Source organism: Dromiciops gliroides, chromosome 3, assembly GCF_019393635.1.
Source record: "Dromiciops gliroides isolate mDroGli1 chromosome 3, mDroGli1.pri, whole genome shotgun sequence".
NCBI lineage: Eukaryota > Metazoa > Chordata > Mammalia > Microbiotheria > Microbiotheriidae > Dromiciops > Dromiciops gliroides.
Genome location: NC_057863.1, coordinates 157,079,158 through 157,097,496, shown reverse-complemented (window position 1 = coordinate 157,097,496; position 18,339 = coordinate 157,079,158). Strand labels below are relative to the sequence as shown.

Sequence of the window (18,339 nt, the reverse complement as noted above, 5' to 3'; positions counted from 1 at the left end):
AAAGTGCCAGTGGAGTCTTAAGGCATATTCCCAACCTGTAAGAAGGTATATCTTGAAGCATTTTAGAAAGTTGATACTTGTAGTCGCCAAAGTGGTGGGGGGAGGAGAGGAGGAGGTTAAAACAATAATGACTAACAATTTGGAGGCTAGGCAACCAGCAAAATATGCTGACAAGTATGATGAATAGTTTATTTAGAAGTTTGGTAATTATCTAAAATTCGACTTCAATATAAAACTTTCTGATCAAATCGATGACATTTGGAGTATACACAAATCTAATTCTATATTATTTGTATGTCCTCTGGAAATCGTAAAGAGAAATAACAGCATGATGTTTAAAGTTACTAAGTTGTGTAAACAACACACTGAGTAATTTTGTCACTCATTTTTCCCCTAAAAAAAGTCTGTTTTGAAGCATGGTTTTGAGTTAGCTTGTTAAGAGTTTCATGTTGTGTTGCTCTATTCTAGGAGGCCCCACGTCTGGAGGCATTGGGAGAGAAGCCATTATTAGTTCATTGTTTAACAATGAACTTTAGTTCTTCAATTTTTTAAACTTTTCCCTACTTTTCCTCATCCTAAGAAGCCAGTCCTTTAAAAATAAATGTGTAATATTACCAGCCCCTTTAAGTAAGTAGCTGAGTCTTATGGCAAAAGGAAGAGAGACAGGGACAAGGGATGGGGTTATTATAAAATTAAATTACACATTGAAAGTAAGGAGGTTTTGGATATATTATGGCCATTTTTACTGTTTCAAGAAGTGAACCACAATTTTTTGAAACCTTCAAACAGATCTAAAGGTTAATGGCTTTCAAATTCTTCTCATCTCTCCCAATGATTTCTCTAGGGACATTTCCTTTTTTTTTTTCACCCCAGCCACTTTAACGTGCCTCAAGAGATTGAGTGTTTAGCTGGAAGACATTACACTGTCTCCATAGAATGGAAGCCCTTTCGCATATAAGAGCCCAAGGGAAGCGTTTCTAATAATTGCTTTTAAAATTCCTTTTAAACCTACATATTTATTCCCTTGATACAGAAAGTCAAGGAGCCCCCAAATAGCATAGCTATGGTATTTACTGTACTTTTCAATTTATCACCCAGCACAACAGCCAGTTGGACTCCTTCATTTTATTAATTTAAAACACACTCATAACTCTGTTTTACTGGCAGCCCTGGGGAAGAGGATATTTGCAGGGTCACACATTGGAGAGGCATGTCAGCCTCTTAATCATGAGAACTATAATATATTTAGGGTAAGAGTTTATGATTAACAACCCTCATTCAGCTTCTATGTAACACTATGACTTTGTCATCCCGTTTGGAAGTGAGGGGTTATGCCCAAGCTGAACATTAAACAAGCAAATTTTATATCTTTAGAGCTATAATTCAAAGGATTGGGTTTTTTTTTGTTTGGTTGTTTTTTTGTTTTTTAAATAGGAAAAACCAGAGATCTGAGAATCTTGAGCAATTTTAATTCTATTCTTTAAGAGGCTTCCTAATGCTTAGTCACTGAAAAGATAGGAATGAAATCATTTGTATTTTTAAATCAGTAGAAGTACTGCCTTCATCAACATGCAACCTGTCCACACATTTGCAGATGGTTGCAACTGACAAAAAAAAAAAATTGGAATGTTTTCTCAGTGCCCCTTTTGAAATATAATTAAGTCAGAAATATTTTAAATATTCGCTGGGCCTTTTTCAGCACCTCAAATAAAGATGATTACATAATCAAAATACGTTTAGCTATATTCAAGAATCCACTTCTACAACATTTTTGTCTTCCCTGTTTTCCATCTAAAACATCAGAGATCTTTTAGTACCAAGATATGATTTGAAGGCACATAGGGGAAAGACATTAAACCAGTTCTCCTCCCCCCCACTTTTTTAAAAAGGACCTTTCAAGAGCTATAATAACTGCTTTCAAGAAGACTACAGCAATATCTTTCTAGATTTCATCTGTCCCCTGAAGATCACCTTTCTATGGAACAATCACTAGGTGGGGTTTCCTTAGCAGGTTTTACTATAGTTTAACATCTAGATAAGGCTTTCCCTGAACGACTTTGTCAAACAGGTCTCAGGAATGGTGGTGCTGTTTTTTTTGTTTTTTTTTTTTTTTTCATTTAAATCATAAGGTTCCATGAGATTAACTATTTTATGGGATTACCAGTTTATTAGGGATGCTGTCCTCTTCCTGTTAACATAAACTGCAAGAACAATGAAGTTAGCTATCTATAGCAAAGTCCTTTGAGAAAAGTTTCACCAACAGCTAAACATTCGCTTGGGAGCTCATAATCAAACAACTCAGAAAAGCAATAGAAACAAAATTTGCGGGAAAAGAAAGAGATGCTATTAATGAAGAAATAATGTAGGATAACTAATACACTACCTTGCTCTGACAGATGGGGAAGACAAGAAAAGAAACTCCTTTATTTGAATATGGTGGTAGTGGTAGTGGTGGTGGCAGTGGTGGTGGTGAGGGTGGTGGTGGTGGTGGTGATGGGGGTGGTGGCAGGGTCATGAGATTAGGGAGTAATAACACATCATACCAATGGAAAATATCATCTTGTACTTGGGACAAAGCTTCAGCCATCAGTGAGATAGAATAGTTAAACCATTGACAATTTTTACAGCAAAGATACCTGTTAGAACAAGTAAAAGCTTTCAGTTTAGATAACAAAAAGATATTAATACCGTGCATACAATGTTACATGAGTTTGGCTTGACATGCTTAAAGAGTCACCAAGCTCAGTGTTATTGGGAGAAGCCAGCAACCCTTCAGGTGGTACAAATCCATGCTTTATTGATATACTGCAATATTAGGCAGTGAAAAAGATGAAAACAGACAGTGCTTGCAGCAGCTCGTCTACATTTAGGGTTAACATCTTGCTCGACAAGACCTGGGATTGGTCAAATCTAAAGGTTGTTCTTCTGCTTCCCCTCCCCCCACCCCCACTCTCAATTTACAAGAAATAAAATGAAGTGTAAAATGTCCCGTCCCATACTTAAATATTGGGAACACACATAGTTAAAATGTGACATCCAATCCTTTGTCTAACTAATACCTTCTGTAAACAACTGCCACAGATACTGTCAGTTTTAGCAAAGATTTCTTCCCACAACTACAGTGGTCCTGCTTGCTTCAAAATAAGTCTTCAAATATAGCAGTTTTTTTAAAAAATCACAAAGTACAAGAAAATGAAATATAAAAAGGATACTCTCCAATATGGCAGCAGAGGCTAGTCCTCCCTCCTTTTATTTCACCCACCTCTAAGGAAGTATGGTTCAGAGGAATAACCCAGGGCTTTTGGGTTACCATGAGCAGTATTTGAAGTGAACAGGGTCACTGTATGTGGGGAAAACAGGTATTCCAAGTACAAATAGGTATTCTTCAGTTTAAAAAAAAAAAAAGACATCAGACAGTGCTCCAAACAATGCAAGGAACAGAAGGCACACCATGCTTTGAGGATAAAGACAGAACATTGAAAAGATTTTCTCCCAGAGAGGTACATGCTGACAAAACAGTGCATACAATGGAACAACAAAATCAAAATGCTTTTTTCTTAAACTTTATTAAACAAATGACAAAAATGAGAATGAAGTCCCCAGTATTTTCTATTTTAAAATTAATTTGGTTTGTTAGAGATTTTTATTAAAAATAGATTCTCTATACTGCCTTATCTATACAAACAAATTTTTAAAACACAGAAAGGGATTAATGGTATACAGCCAAGCTTATGAAATTGGGTTAGTTTTCCCAAGTCAATTTCTCAGGAGGAAGAGGGGAAGGGAAAGGGGATTTAGCCCATCAAGCCATTTTAAGTGCTTACTGAGAAAGCAACAAGTTTGAGCTCTGAACTACGGAAGACCTACCTTTGATCTCACCATAAATCATCATAGGCAGAATGACAATTGCTTTCTTCTCCCCAAGGAAATTTGAAACACATGAAAAGGAACTGTTAACCCACTTTTTTGGATTAGAAAGCTCTTATCTAATGATTGTGAGCTCATGGGTCATCACTATGTCACCTCATGCTCTATTCCAAATGTTCACATAGACTATTTGTGCCCAACCTGTGGTAGAGCCTTCTGAGCTCATATTGGTCTGATCAGCCACAATCAGACACACTGTACCTTGACCCCAACACAGTGATGTCATCTTTGGTCCTCTTTGAGAACAGACAATAACCAATTCACACTCTATCAAGGACATTTTACTTTTTCCTGCTTTAAAGCTCACTGAAAAAAAAATCAACCCCTAGTAAAGCAAAATCAAAGTTTTAAACACTCAGGTTTACCCCCCATCACTGTATGTTACATAAGAAGCAATTATTTTAAAGATTTCACACATTCACTAGACTGTGCACACAAGTTATGATTTGTTGCTTGTTTGGTTTTTTAAAAATGCCTGTTCCCCATGGGCAGCTAGGTGGCGCAGTGGATAAGCACCGCCCCTGGATTCAGGAGGACCTGAGTTCAAATTCGACCTCAGACACTTGACACTAACTAGCTGTGTGACTCTGGGCAAGTCACTTAACCCTCACTGCCCAGCAAAACAAAACAAAACAAAACAAAAAAATACCTGTCCCCTGCCTGTTATGTGCTCAAGAGAAGTGACTGACTTGCCCTCTTTAACATTCTTTAGAGATCTCACCTGAAAAAGGAAAGTCACCACCCTAGCAGATGGCAACATCAATTTGTTGGACTCCACGGAGGACAGTTCCCAAATACACAAACTTGTCAATGTCCATGTATCTTAAGTCATCTGTCCTCTTAACCCAGACTAATTTGCAATAAAATACTCTGATTCCAAACCATATTCAAAAGTTATTTTCCAAAGAATTCTCTTAATATTCACTTAATTAAGTCAGTGGACCTTGAATACACTTTTGGGAATAAAAGTGTACAAGTTGCCCTCCCCATTTAGAATTTCCAATAAAATTCCAGCACCTCTAATTAAATTATTTTCTGTTTTGTTTTGTTTTGTTTTGTTTTTTTAGTGAGGCAATTGGGGTTAAGTGACTTGCCCAGGGTCACACAGCTAGTAAGTGTTAAGTGTCTGAGGTCACATTTGAACTCAGGTCCTCCTGACTCCAGGGCTGGTGCTCTATCGACTGCGCCACCTAGCTGCCCCTTAAATTATTTTCTATAACAGGTGAAACTTTTTATTTAATTCTCAGCATCAAGAAACACCAGCATAATTCTCTTCCCTGGTTCAGTAATGTGGAAATGGGAAAATAAATAGAAGAGACAAAAAATTAAAATAATTATAGTCTGAGTATGTGAATGCTTATTAACTCTAGCAGACAAATGTCCCAGACTAGTGAGAAGTATGATTTAATGATGAGATTGGGCTTATTTTAGGTAATATCCCATCTAGATTACACTTTTAACCTTTTTCTGTGCACTTGTGCATCTCAAGTCATGAATTAATTTTGTATTGTCAACATTCCTCTGCATCCCTTTGCCAGAAAAAGTAATCAAGGAAACTTTGATTTCTCTTTTTAAAGAGTTCAAATTTCTTTATTACGGGACATTAACACTAACCTAAAAAAACCTATGTCAACCTTAAATATATGCCAATGTCAAGGAAAATATGTAAGTGCTCACTATAAGTATTACATTTCACTCAATTTAACAGAAGCACATGGAATTAAACCAAGGGGAAAATACACTGCAAGCCTAAGTTTTAATGCTGCCAGGGTAAATTGCTCTAATCTCTAACTGTATCTAATAGCTTATACAGGAATAACTCTCTTTTTGTAAGCCATATATGAAATTAGTGGGAAGTACATGCATGTACCCTTTATCTACTATATGTGGCATAATTTGCAGGAGAAATGGGGAATTGAACATGTTCTATTTGATTAGTACTCTGTGACTGATTTACTTCCTTTCACATATAGGTTATAAGCCTCTGAACACATTCACATTTTTTAAATCAATACAACTGATCAGGAGTAAAAACAGACTTGTGTTATTAGATCATGGGAAGGTCCACATAAAGTAAAGTGAAAAGAACACTGAACTTGCCTTCAGAGGATATGAGTTCAAATTTCAGCTGACTAGCTGACTGACCTTGGGCAAGGTATTTTAACCTCTCTAGGCCTGTTTCCTCAATTATAAAATGGGGGGGACGGGTTGGTTAGATAACCTCAAAACTCTCTTATGGCTCTAAATCTACAATCATGATGATGAAAATGCTATCTGTATAAAATCACACTTGTTAAGAGTAATTCAAAGTTCATTACTATTAGAGCAATGACAGGAAAAACTGACGGTAGAATAAGAAACTTCTTTCCTTTAGAAAAGTATACCTTTTGGGGGGAATCCAAGGATTCTTAAGAGTGATATGGCTAACTTAAATAGGCTGAAAGTAGTCTATAGGCACGGAACAGTTTTTAAGAAAGAAAGTATATAAATTCAAATTCTGTTTGCAACCAGTGAAAGAAAAGGGAATAATTTACTTAATCCAAAACTGAATCTATGCAATAACACAGCAATCTGCCAAAGGGTAAGACTTCAACCAGTCGTTTGACCCTGCAGAAAATACTCTGATTTTTCACTCAACTGCCAGATTGTGTCAGTATCAAATAGACACAATCTCTGGATTGTACATCATTCACTTTCAGTAGGGGGGGAGTGGAATGGCCTATAATCTATTATATAAGCTGACATGGGAGGAAGCCTTGAAGTAACTGAATTCCCTACTAATGGATATTACCTGCTGTCTTCTAGGCCGATTCTTAGGAGAAACTACCAATGAAGTCAAATATCAGTAAGGTTTTTTTTTTTTTGGCAGGGCAATGGGGGTTAAGTGACTTGCCCAGGGTCACACAGCTAGTAAGTGTCAAGTGTCTGAGGCCGGATTTGAACTCAGGTGCTCCTGAATCCAGGGCTGGTGCTTTATCCACTGCACCACCTAGCCGCCCTTATCAGTAAGTTTTAAGAACTGTAGTCAAGACTTAAAAAAAAAAACTACATCAGGCAGAAAAATGGGACTGTTAACTGCATTTGTCAGTGGGAAAATTCTCAGTCACATGTTAAAATACACAATAATTTCACAGGCAAAATCTTCTAAAAGTATAGGTACTTACAAAATGCAAACATAGCTAGTCGTATGGACATAGGAGTGTATCTAAAATGGTGCTCTCCACTGATATGCAAATGTTGTCTTAAGCCAGGCAATGAAAATTGGATTTTTGTATACATGGAAAAGAAAAGGTATGTCACATGTTGTTTCTCCTATAATTGCTCTGCCTTTTCTCCCTTATTCTCTATCAGTGTAATACGTTGGCTTTGAAGCCATTCTTGAGAGTAAAATTTGAATGGTTCTTATTTTAAGTGGCAGAGGCAATTTATCACAGCCCGATGACTTAGAGTCTTGGCAAATTCCCAAATTCCCATCACATATCTAGGAAAGAATCTGGCCCACAGACTGCCTTTAATTAAATGTCTGTCTAATCACACAACTTCAATAGTATACAGATGATTGTCATAGAGAGTTGGAATTACTCACTTTAAGTTATGGATCTCATTAAATACATTTCTTCACACTGGAAGAATTTCCTATGGCTTGACTCAGCCTTAAGGAAAAAAAAACAACTAAACAATAAAAATATTTTGTAGTATGAATAGCTTGCAATACTATCCAGTAAAAGAAAAGGAAAATACTAATTACTAAGCATATGGGCATCACTTCATAAGCCTTCTATATTAAAATATGATTTGTTTTACATACTTGAGCCTTAAAACCATTAACTCCTAGGGCAACAGTGATATGTTGGTCATCCAGAAGGGTTATTCTGACCATAGAGTAATAGGCTCTAAAGGCCATATATTGCCTTAAAGAAAGTGAGCAACAGTTGGTCCACCTGACAATAATCACTTCTGGCATCTGAATAAATTTTTAACATCCTCCTACCTTACTGCAGAACTTACTTAATACATATTTGTGCTCATATGCCACACAATCAGATCCTGTAGGATGAAGTGTTTAGAGAATGGAGAATTTCCCCAGTAAAAGAGAGTCCAGAGTTCGAACTAATAAAGTCCCTTCTTTTATGCTCTTATACGTCATGTGCAATATGCAAAGTATGTCATCTATTTGTTTAATTGGGCTATAAAGGTGTTTGGAATCAGTCTCCGATTAGTGTTTAAAAACATTTATTTTATGTGTGAATGTAAAATAGGTTTCCTTCTAAAAACAATAGCATCCTTTATGTTTTTGCTTTTCTGAGGACACTAAGAGTTGTACCTTTAAAAAAAAAAAACCAAAACTTTATGCCTAGGAATCTGCTGATTGGAATCTAATGATGCCACCATTATTCCTTTCAGAAATAGTAAGAAGTAGGAGTAGGTAACCCCTAGAATGTCATTCTCTGATGTTTCATCATGTAGTAGAGGCAAACTAGGATTATCAGAGGCTACACAAGTGCCATTCCAAATCTGGAATGTCCTACCAAGTTGGAAAGGCTTTGAATGTCAACCCAGTGATGAAGTATGTCAGCAACGTAAGGCTAAGCTCAGCTACACTAGAGTAGCTTGTTGGCCACCAGGTGATCACAATTTCAGCCATGGCAATTGATTTCCACCTTTGTCATTTCAGAGAACATTCACATCAAATAAATCACAAGCACTTAATTTCCTGGAGCTTATAGATAGTAGATAAAGTACACATCTTGGTTACTACAAAATAGAAAGAAGAAAACTGCTGAAATGCCACTGAAAAAGGAGATGATTTTGTCCTCACAGACATGATCTATCCAAGAAATAACCACCTTCTCTAAAATACTTGATATCAATTGACTTCTCAGAAAGGAAGCTGGTTGCATTATATGCATTTGCCTTTGAAAATTCATCTCTGGCATTTCTACACTTGTCACTGTATAAGTTTTTAATTAATTTAACTACCTATTTCAGAAATATATTATGTAAGTATCAAGAGAGGAAAAGAATTGAGGGTATAGATATGAACAATGGATACTTAAAGAGAATCCACAGGTTGCTACACCTGGCTTCACTTAATCTACATTTTATGTAGTATGGGGCACTCATTTGACATCAATTTCTAAGTAAAAAAACAATAGCATGTGCAAGAAAACTTTTACTTAAACAAGATCTAACATCTGTACCTCCAAATAACTATAATATAAGAATCAGATATTCCTACCATTTATCAGTCAACTATTATTACCTATGGAAATTCTGTATGATTATTACCAGTCTCCAAATCATTCAAAATATAATATTCATTCATAAGAAAACACTCCAAACTGAAATATGGAGATAAATTAAAAGAAAAAAAAACTCATTTCTATTAAGTACCATATGTAATGCAAGGAGCCTTAGTCTGAGAGGACAGTTGAATTTCTAGTCCTGGTTCTGCCCCTAATTAGTCATGTGACTCCACATGTCACATGCTTTCTAGGTATCATTTTTCTCATCTGTAAAATATGAATATTGAATTAGATGATCACTAATGATCCGTTCAAATCTAAAATTCAGAAACTGAAATAATAAAATCTGAAAAAAAAAACGCAGCAAACCTAAGTGTACCAACAGTACAAACCTCTCATGTTAAATCACTCTCTGAATGAAGAGGAAAACAGAAGTTTTCCAAAACCAAACAAAAAAAAAATCTGTATTAAAACTGATTAAGTTTTAATAATATTTAAAACAGGCTGATCAACATTAATGTAGGCAGATAATTTTTTATGGTTCACTTAAGGTCAACCAATATTTTTGTTGAGCTTATATTACTGCCAAATCCTGCTTAAGTTAGCCAAATATATCCAGTTCTTCCCACAACATAACGTCACAAAATGATTACAGTAAGGCCACTGGCAGGGATTTCACAGTTGCAACCCATTTCAACATTTTGGTGGTTAATTAATAGCTACAAAATTTGTTCCATGATTCACATTAGTACTAAATGTAGCAAGTAGTGAATGAACTAAAAGGCATGAGAACACTACCGAGAAAATTCTCCAATTCCTACATACCTAAGTACCAAAGTAATTTAATATCTAGTATGTTGCACCGGGGGCACCAGGGGTAGGAGTCTGCTGAGAACAGATCCTTTGAAGGACAAGACTCTTCACTTCTATATACCAAAACACAAATTCTGAGAAAAGGCAGCAATACAAAGGGGACGACTTTAAAATAAGTTAACCACCATCAACTAGAAGGTCTTGTCCATGTACATTTTTTTTCCTCCTGGTCAGGAAAGGACCCAAATTACTTTAGTGAGAATGGGAATATACAAAGTATGATAAAAATGTAAAAACAGAGGTAACTGTGCAGGAAAATATTTTCCTGTGTCATACCCTGTTCAGAGATAGTTATTTTAATCATCTAATCTACTGGTCAACACTCAACATCAACAGTCAATAATGCTTTTCTTTCACATAGAGATTATGAGGACCAGAGTTTCTCAAGACTACTGACCAACAGCAGTTTCTTTCACCAATTACTCAGAAACTAACCCTGTTTAAGTTACAGAAAATGGACATTATGCTAACTTGAATACCAATTTAGACAAGTCCTAGAGAGAAGCAATGCCAAGTAAATTCTTCCCGCCAAAATGTGCAATGTTTTTGACTCGGGTTTCATCAAGATTTGATTATAAATAACAAGTAACTCACACTTAGCCTAGAATTAAGTTTCATCCCTACCCCTATTTATGAGGCACTAAAAAGTGGATCTCCTCTTAAGGAGTCAAGTAAAGCCAGTACGCCTTCCTGTAATTTCAAAGATAATGTAGTCCAAGCACTCAATCAACCAACAGGAAGACAATCTGCTTTACATGATTGGACCCACACGAATATTTTCTGTATAAAGACAACCCATTCACAAGCCATATAAAGTTGATTATGAATTTCCTTTCCCTAGCTACCATCCAAAAAGAAACCAGTAATAGGCATATTATGATGATCCATTATTGTCATTTCTCTTATCTACCTGCTTAAACAAATGTTGAAGAAAGCTATACTGTATAGTCATCTGATGTCTTTTTTTCATTAAGAACTTAAAAGTATTACTACCTAAAGCTTTGCCTGTACACACCTTTTTTTTTTTCCTTTCTAATAAATAGTAGTGAAAAATGAATGAATCATCAGAGTGCAGGCCCCAATCTAAATTCAGGATCTAGGATCCCAAGTTCCTAGCAGCTCCAGATGTGCATGCCATCCTCATAATTAAGACAGATAGGCACACCCCCCCTACTCCGTTTCCTCGTCAAGCTGTAGACTACCAAAGGAACGCTTGTTCCTAGGTAAGGGAGGGGAATTTAGCACAACAGGGTTACCAAACATGAGGGGCTGGTTGAAGGGGCTTACTATTTCAGAGTCTGAATCACTCGATTCAGTCCCACTGCTGGTGGAGCCCTCTGCTATTTGAATAGCAGCCACATGGTCTATCACGCCAGTGGCACACCCAACTTTCTTGTTTGGGCTGAGAACAGTTACACCATTTGCCAATGCTTTGCCTTCTGAACTAGCCATTTTGGTGAGCTCTCCCTTTCCAAGGCTGTCTATCCTGCTTTCTTCCCTTGGGGTGGATACTACATGGCTCAGGATGAATGGATCTGTTTCTGACTTATTAAATGCACTGGAAATATTTTTTAAGCACGGTCTTTGCAAGACAGGGGAATGATTTCCATAATGAGGCTGTCTGTTTGGGACAATGTCCTCTTCCATAATTGTATTTCTATAGTCATGCCCATTTTCAGAGACATAGCCCTGAGACCCAGTTCTATCCCAACTTAAATTAGGACTCGATCCTCTGCTACTAGGAGACAGTGGAGTGGCAAGAGGACTACGATGACCAGAACCCCTAAACATTTCATCCACCAGAGAGCTATGTCTTTGAAGTCTGGGGCTCCCACTCCCATAAAAAGTTATGTCTTCTAAATCATCATCGAGGAACTCTCTGGAAATGGGCTGGGAAGACTTCCAAGAATTGGGGGAATCCCTGTGCCTAGGCTTGTTCCAGTTTTCTTCTCTAGAGAGCATATAAACACCACTGGTCAAATCACCCTCATGATTGTCATTTGTTGGGGAATGCGACTGAGTTACTGGTTCTCTTAGAAGGTCATATTCACTATCTACATCACTGCAGTCAATGAAAGGAATGGAGGTGCTGCTGCCCCGAGCAGCCCTCGATGCTGGACCTGTGCTCGGCTGCTGCGACTGAGGATTACTCTGCCTCGTTCTATCCTTGGTGACCTCCTCCTCTTCCTCCATCGTTGCCATCACCACACCATCAACCTGCTGGCCGTCCTTGGGGCTCTTCTTCAGAGAAGGGCTCCTGTGTTGCCCAGATTCCTCAGCAGAAATGTTCAGTTCTTTCCCTTGGTGGCAACCCTGGCCCCCTGGAGAATCAGCACCATCTCCGTAGGTAAAACTCGAGCTCTGCAATGGAAAGTGAGGGTGAGCGGGAAAACAGAGATAAGGAGAGGAGGCAGAGAAAAAGAGGGGGAGAAGATAGATTAGGTTTGGACTTCTTGGGTTTGTTTGATTTGCTTCCTGACATCTGAGTCCAAATGAATGAAAACCCGTCAAAACTACAGTTTCTAGGGGGTATGTGTTTTGTTTGGCTTTTATTGGGGGAGGGGCTTGGAGAGGGGTTAGAGCAGACCTGTGATGGATCTGGGCAACTCCCAATGTAGAAGCATCCACTGTCAATGCAAACCAGTACTCACACTGGTTTCTGGGGAAAAAGTCCTCCAGATAGCATTTAAATACAGCAATACTGCCCACCTTACTTACAAAACACTTAAACGTTTTCAAAGTACTTTCATATACACTCTCATATACACTAGTCTTCAAATTATGGGTAATGAATATAAATTCACAAAGTATTTTTGAACATCAGACAGAAAGAATTGAGGAACATAGAATTTTAGCCTAAAAGGACCTCAGAAATCATCTCGTCTAGCTCACTCATTTTATAGATGAAGACAATGAGCCCTGGAAAGGTGAAGTGACCTTCTGTGGCCAAGGTCACACCCTACGTAGGTAGAGCTAGGATATAAAGCCTGGTCTCCTAATATTCTATGTCCAGTGCTCTACCATATGTGAAAAGTACAGATCTAGGTGTGACAAATGCTGGCCCCTGCTCTCTAGAAGCGTGTACAAGTTCTTATTTAGTGTTTTATTCTCATCCCTAAGTAACTCAGTGGCAAGAGAAGGGAATTTGTCATAGACCTATCCAGAAAGGTTAACAACAACAACAACAAAACTTTATAAAAACTTTCTGTGTCTAAATTCTATGTGTCAAATGGACATATTTATGTAATGGAATTCCTCAATGTTAAGCCTTAACAAGGTTCTTATTCTCCATCAGGGAAAACTCAAACTCTTTCAGAAATTACCTCCAGGAAAATATTCTCTATTCACCTTCAGAGCAACACGGTGATAATGCCTCTTGTTGAGAATAGCAGTCACTACCCTGTAAAATAAACCCTGGGAACTCATTCCTCAGTTCGATGCCAACTAAGGGTCATGACCTTGGCAATGAGCTGCCGTTACACCCATCAGCTAGCATAACGGTTTGTAATCTTTTCAAGCAAGTGAACCTGTTTAGCTGATGGAGACCCGAGCTCCACAGACAGACTGCTTTAGTTTTCCCATTTATCTAAGTCTGACAACGTGGTGGCCTTCTCTCGCGTTTATATCACACATATAACTAACTGAAGAGGGAATGGCAAGTGGGTTTAATCCAATGGGACCCTATGACAAATTTTAATTCTAGGCTGAGAGGTAGAAGAAACTGATGGTCTAAAGTTTGGGCATACATACATGATAGAACTTCATGCTAAAGTACTAGAACTTTTGCAAAAATTGCTAAAATTAAAATTGCCAAAGTTAAATAGGAAGAATAATGAAAGTATAATATTTAGCAATACTTTTTTTTTTGGTTTGTTTTTAGTTTTTGTGGGACAATGGGGGTTAAGTGACTTGCCCAGGGTCACACAGCTAGTAAGTGTCAAGTGTCTGAGGCCGGGTTTGAACTCAGATACTCCTGAATCCAGGGCTGGTGCTTTATCCACTGCACCACCTAACTGCCCCCATTATTTAGCAATACTAAATAGAAGCGGCTACTTGAATAATGTAAGCACAATACTGGATACTTATCACCATCACTGACTTGTTTTGGCACCTCTGAGTTCTGTTCGGAAGGCTGAGCAGAGAGGCTTCTGATTGACCGAATCTTGCTGTGCTTCCTGGGAGAAATCACATTAGGTAGCTAAGTAAGATAAATGTTTTGGGGTTTTTTTTCCCATGAAAAACTAACATTGAGCACTTCCTTAAAAAAACAAAAGCTGCACCCCCCAACCACTCCAAGCAAGCTTTTACAATTTGTTCTGAAAGTGACTCCCATTCTGCTTTTTCTCATCCCTAGAATGTCTTATGAGTTACTTAAGTATGACAGAAGAGAAGGTCACAGTTGAATCAGTTTCAAGGATCATTACAAATCTTAGCAATGCCTTGCAACTTGCAAATGTCAATGAAGACTGAAAGAGAATTCCATGGAATTTGGCACACTTTGAGCTGCATGCTCCAGGCTAACATTTTGCCATTAGTTCTGTGTATTTCATATATTTACTTTTAGGTCAGCATTATAAAACAGACAGTACTTATTTAATTAGCTTATAGTACTTGAGATTAGCTATCTAGTACTTGAGATTCAAAGGAAAATAAGCAACTAGCCGCTAATAAGAATGGGTAATCTATGAAAAAAGACCTATCCTTAGATCGGTGAAATTATAAGCTGAACTGGACCACAATTTCATCAATAACATCTCCCTTTACTTTCCCCCTTTCTCTGAAAAATAATAAAACTGAATAGAAATTTAGGAACTTTTTTTGAGAAATATAATGAAACAAAGGAAATTATATGGATATAAAAAACTTGATGGTAACATTAGTGGTAACACTAAAAATTGAATTGCAAGGAATTTTCACATGTTAAAATGCAAAAATTAAATGAAATACATTTATTAATTACTTAAAGATCCAGAAAAGATTCTTATATCAGGGTGAAAATGCCATTTAAGATGACTTATGAGAAGAACATGGACTTAATCATACTCATATTTAACCTATAATTTTCCCTGTATTAAAAAAATTCTTTAAAAGTAATTAATAGTCCAAATAATTGTCATACTCTCAACTATTTTTAACATCCTGTTACTTTCCTGTTGTAGTCTCTCCTTTCATTCCTTTTTTCCTTCTCCATGCTAAATTTTCTAATCCTATCTTCTCATTCATGACTTATCTAATTTACAACTCATAAAAATTTATAAAGCTGAATATCAAAAAATATTTACTGTGTGCTTAGGCCCATGTAAGTATTCCCTCCCAATCCTTTATACTCAATTTTCTGTTTTGTATTTTTGTTCTGTTTTGTTTTTTTTCTAATGAGAGTCTTTCTCTTCTGTCTCTGGATAAATAGCTCTCATTGCCTGCTTAGTGTTCTTAGTCTGTTTTTTTTTTTCCTCTCATATTCCTTTACATAGACAAAGAAATATCCCCTGATTGCAAATTGATCCAACCAATCTGGAGAACAATTTGGAGCTATGCCCAAAAGGCGACAACACTGTGCATACCCTTTAACCTAGTAATACCACTACTAGGTCTGTAACCCAGGGATAAAAAAAGGGGGAGGGGGGAAGGGGAAAGAACCTATTTGTACAAAAATATTTATAGCAGCTCTTTTTGTGATGTTTCAGAATTGGAAATTATGGGGATGCCCACCAATTGGGAATGGCTGATTATAATGGAATATTATTGTGTTATAAGAGACGATAAGCAGGATGATTTCATAAAAAACCTCGATAAACTCGATGAACTGATGCAGAGTGAAGTGAGCAGAACCAGGGGAACATTGTACACAGTAATAGCACTATTGTGCGATGAACTGTGAATGACTTTGCCATTCTCAGCAATACAATGATCCAAGACAATCCCAAAGGACTCATGATGAAAAATGCTATCCACCTCCATAAAAAGAACTGATGGCATCTGAATACAGACCAAAGCATACTACTTTTTCCTCCTTCTCTTCTTCCCTCCCTCACTTGTACCCCTCCTTCCTCCCTAGCAACCTCCCTTCCTTCTCTCTTCCTTTTTGTTTTGTTCAAGTTTTCTTCCACAAAATGACTAATATGGAAATGTTTTACATGATTACACATGTATAACCTATATCAAACTGACATCTTATGAAGTAGAGAAGGCAAGGGAAAGAGAGATAGAATTTGGAATTAAAAAATTAAAAAAACAACAAATGTTAACAATTGTTTTTACATGTAATTGGAGAAAAATAAAATATTATTAAAAATAGAAGTATCCCCCAAGAAGACACCCAAAAATATAAGATGGATAAGAGGAGTATGCTTGCCCAGGATCAGTGTAGGGGATTGAGAGTGTAGCTAAGATGTAACAAGTCTGTGATGAGACACTGAGCCTTCATGGAAACTGACATTCTTGGCAGCAATGAAAGGTTACCTGCCCTCAATGAAAGGTTATCACTGCCCTCAAATCAGAAATAGAATCAAAGTTTCTCTCACCTTTCAAATGGAACTTTCTTGTGTCCTCCTTCTTTAACATAGTCAAGAACCTGCTTCTGAGTCCGACCACTAGGATGAAGACCATAATTATGGCAAGAGAGAGAAGGATATACAATAGTACTCATTTATACAGATAAACACAAAGATTTATCATCTTGTTTTTCTTTCTTCCTGACCAGTTAGCTGTTACATTTGAAATATACTTTTCAATGGGCCAGAAAGGATAATATTATCAATAACAACAGAATCCTCTTCCTTCAGAAGCTCTGAGTTTCATGAATGAATAAGGGGAAAAAGGGCGCCTTTCCTGAAAGCATTGTTCATGAAGATTTTGTTTTCTTACTGCAAAACTGTAGGCATTGCTATTGTTGTGGACTCTCTTTGAAAACAGGTAAGCATAATAAGATACCTCAGATTCTACAGAGATTATTAAAATATTTTCAGTCTGAGAAAGGAAAGCTGTGTACAGTGTGTGTGTGTGTGTGTGTGTGTGTGTGTGTTGGGGGGGGGTGTGTGCAATGAAGGTTAAGTGACTTGCCCAGGGTCACACAGCTAGTAAGTGTCAAGTGTCTGAAGTCGGATTTGAAATCAGGTCCTCCTGAATCCAGGGATGATGCTTTATCCACTGTGCTACCTAGCTGCCCCGTGTACAGTTTTAAATCTAGCATTGGGTGGCAAATCTGAAAGGGGAAACCAAGGAGCTTTGCTTTAAAAGAACAGGATTTCTACCACTTGGGATACTCAGTAAAGACCTTACTTATCACTGCTTTCAGAAGCTGATGGATTTCCCATAATGCTGCTACTACATAAAACAACATCTGTATTGGAATTCAAGAATACTTTCACTAAAATAGTTCAGAAATGACAAATAGTGGTTAGAGGTCTTGGGGATGGACCCTACCTTACCTGAACCTAAATGATGACCCTCTTGTGAAGAGAACAGGCTTCGGCTTTGGTTTAGGCTCTTCAAAAAGTCTGAAAAAGGCATGGTGTTCCACACATATTTTCCAGAAGGACTTGCAGAAATCCCTACTGGCCATTAGGAACTCCAACGTGTCCTGGTATGAGCTCTAAAGAGAAAGAAAATTATGACTTTTTTTTCTCTATCACCTACAGAAAAACTGACTGAGCTACACAAAAAGGAAAGGGGACAGGAAAGTAATAGGTCATATTCCATTTCAATTTTGAATGCACCAGAGCAAACATTCCCTTTCAATGTTTGGCAAAGCATCCTTGCCAGTGATGATCTAAGTCATAATTCCGCACATACATTTAATTCTCCACACACTTAATCCAATCCCGAAGAACCAACAAAGAAAGTTTGCCTTCCAGTATGACTGATCAAATTTCTTTAATAGGATTCATAAACAAAATACACATTCTTCATTTGCAATTATGCTTAGACATGCCTAAGTATAGAAACTCTCTTGCAAAGCCTCAGTGGCTAAGTTTCATAAATTTTTCTTCTTCATTTATTCCTTAGGTTTCATGCCAATGTTGAAACATTATCTTATGTCTTCTTAGCATGTGTTTTAGTCCTAAAGGAGGCATCAGGTGACACTCTGGAAAGGAAAATCATTTCCAGGGGAACCAAAGCACCACCTTAACCTAACAAGTCCATATCTTTTGCTTTGGGAAATAGGATACAGTGATATTCTTTAGTGTGCTAATATATCCCCTTTATCATTAACTACCCCTAACTTAAAAGGCTATCCATCCATCCATCTATCTGGTAGCTATCCAGGTACATACATACATGTATGTACATACAT

At 37.3% G+C, this 18,339-nt stretch overlaps 1 protein-coding gene across 3 annotated transcripts in view; it reads right to left on the bottom strand.

Annotated features, from left to right (window-relative positions):
• FARP1 (FERM, ARH/RhoGEF and pleckstrin domain protein 1) overlaps positions 1–18,339 on the bottom strand; it is a 339,566-nt gene that overhangs the window by 64,162 nt on the left and 257,065 nt on the right. For all 3 annotated transcript variants that reach the window (XM_043998981.1, XM_043998982.1, XM_043998983.1), the window contains exons 10-13: positions 17,474–17,637; positions 16,568–16,636; positions 14,146–14,221; positions 12,167–12,407 (exon numbers count right to left, since the gene is read on the bottom strand). In XM_043998981.1, coding sequence (XP_043854916.1) covers positions 12,167–12,407; positions 14,146–14,221; positions 16,568–16,636; positions 17,474–17,637 — 550 coding nt within the window. The remainder of the gene's footprint in view (positions 1–12,166; positions 12,408–14,145; positions 14,222–16,567; positions 16,637–17,473; positions 17,638–18,339) is intronic.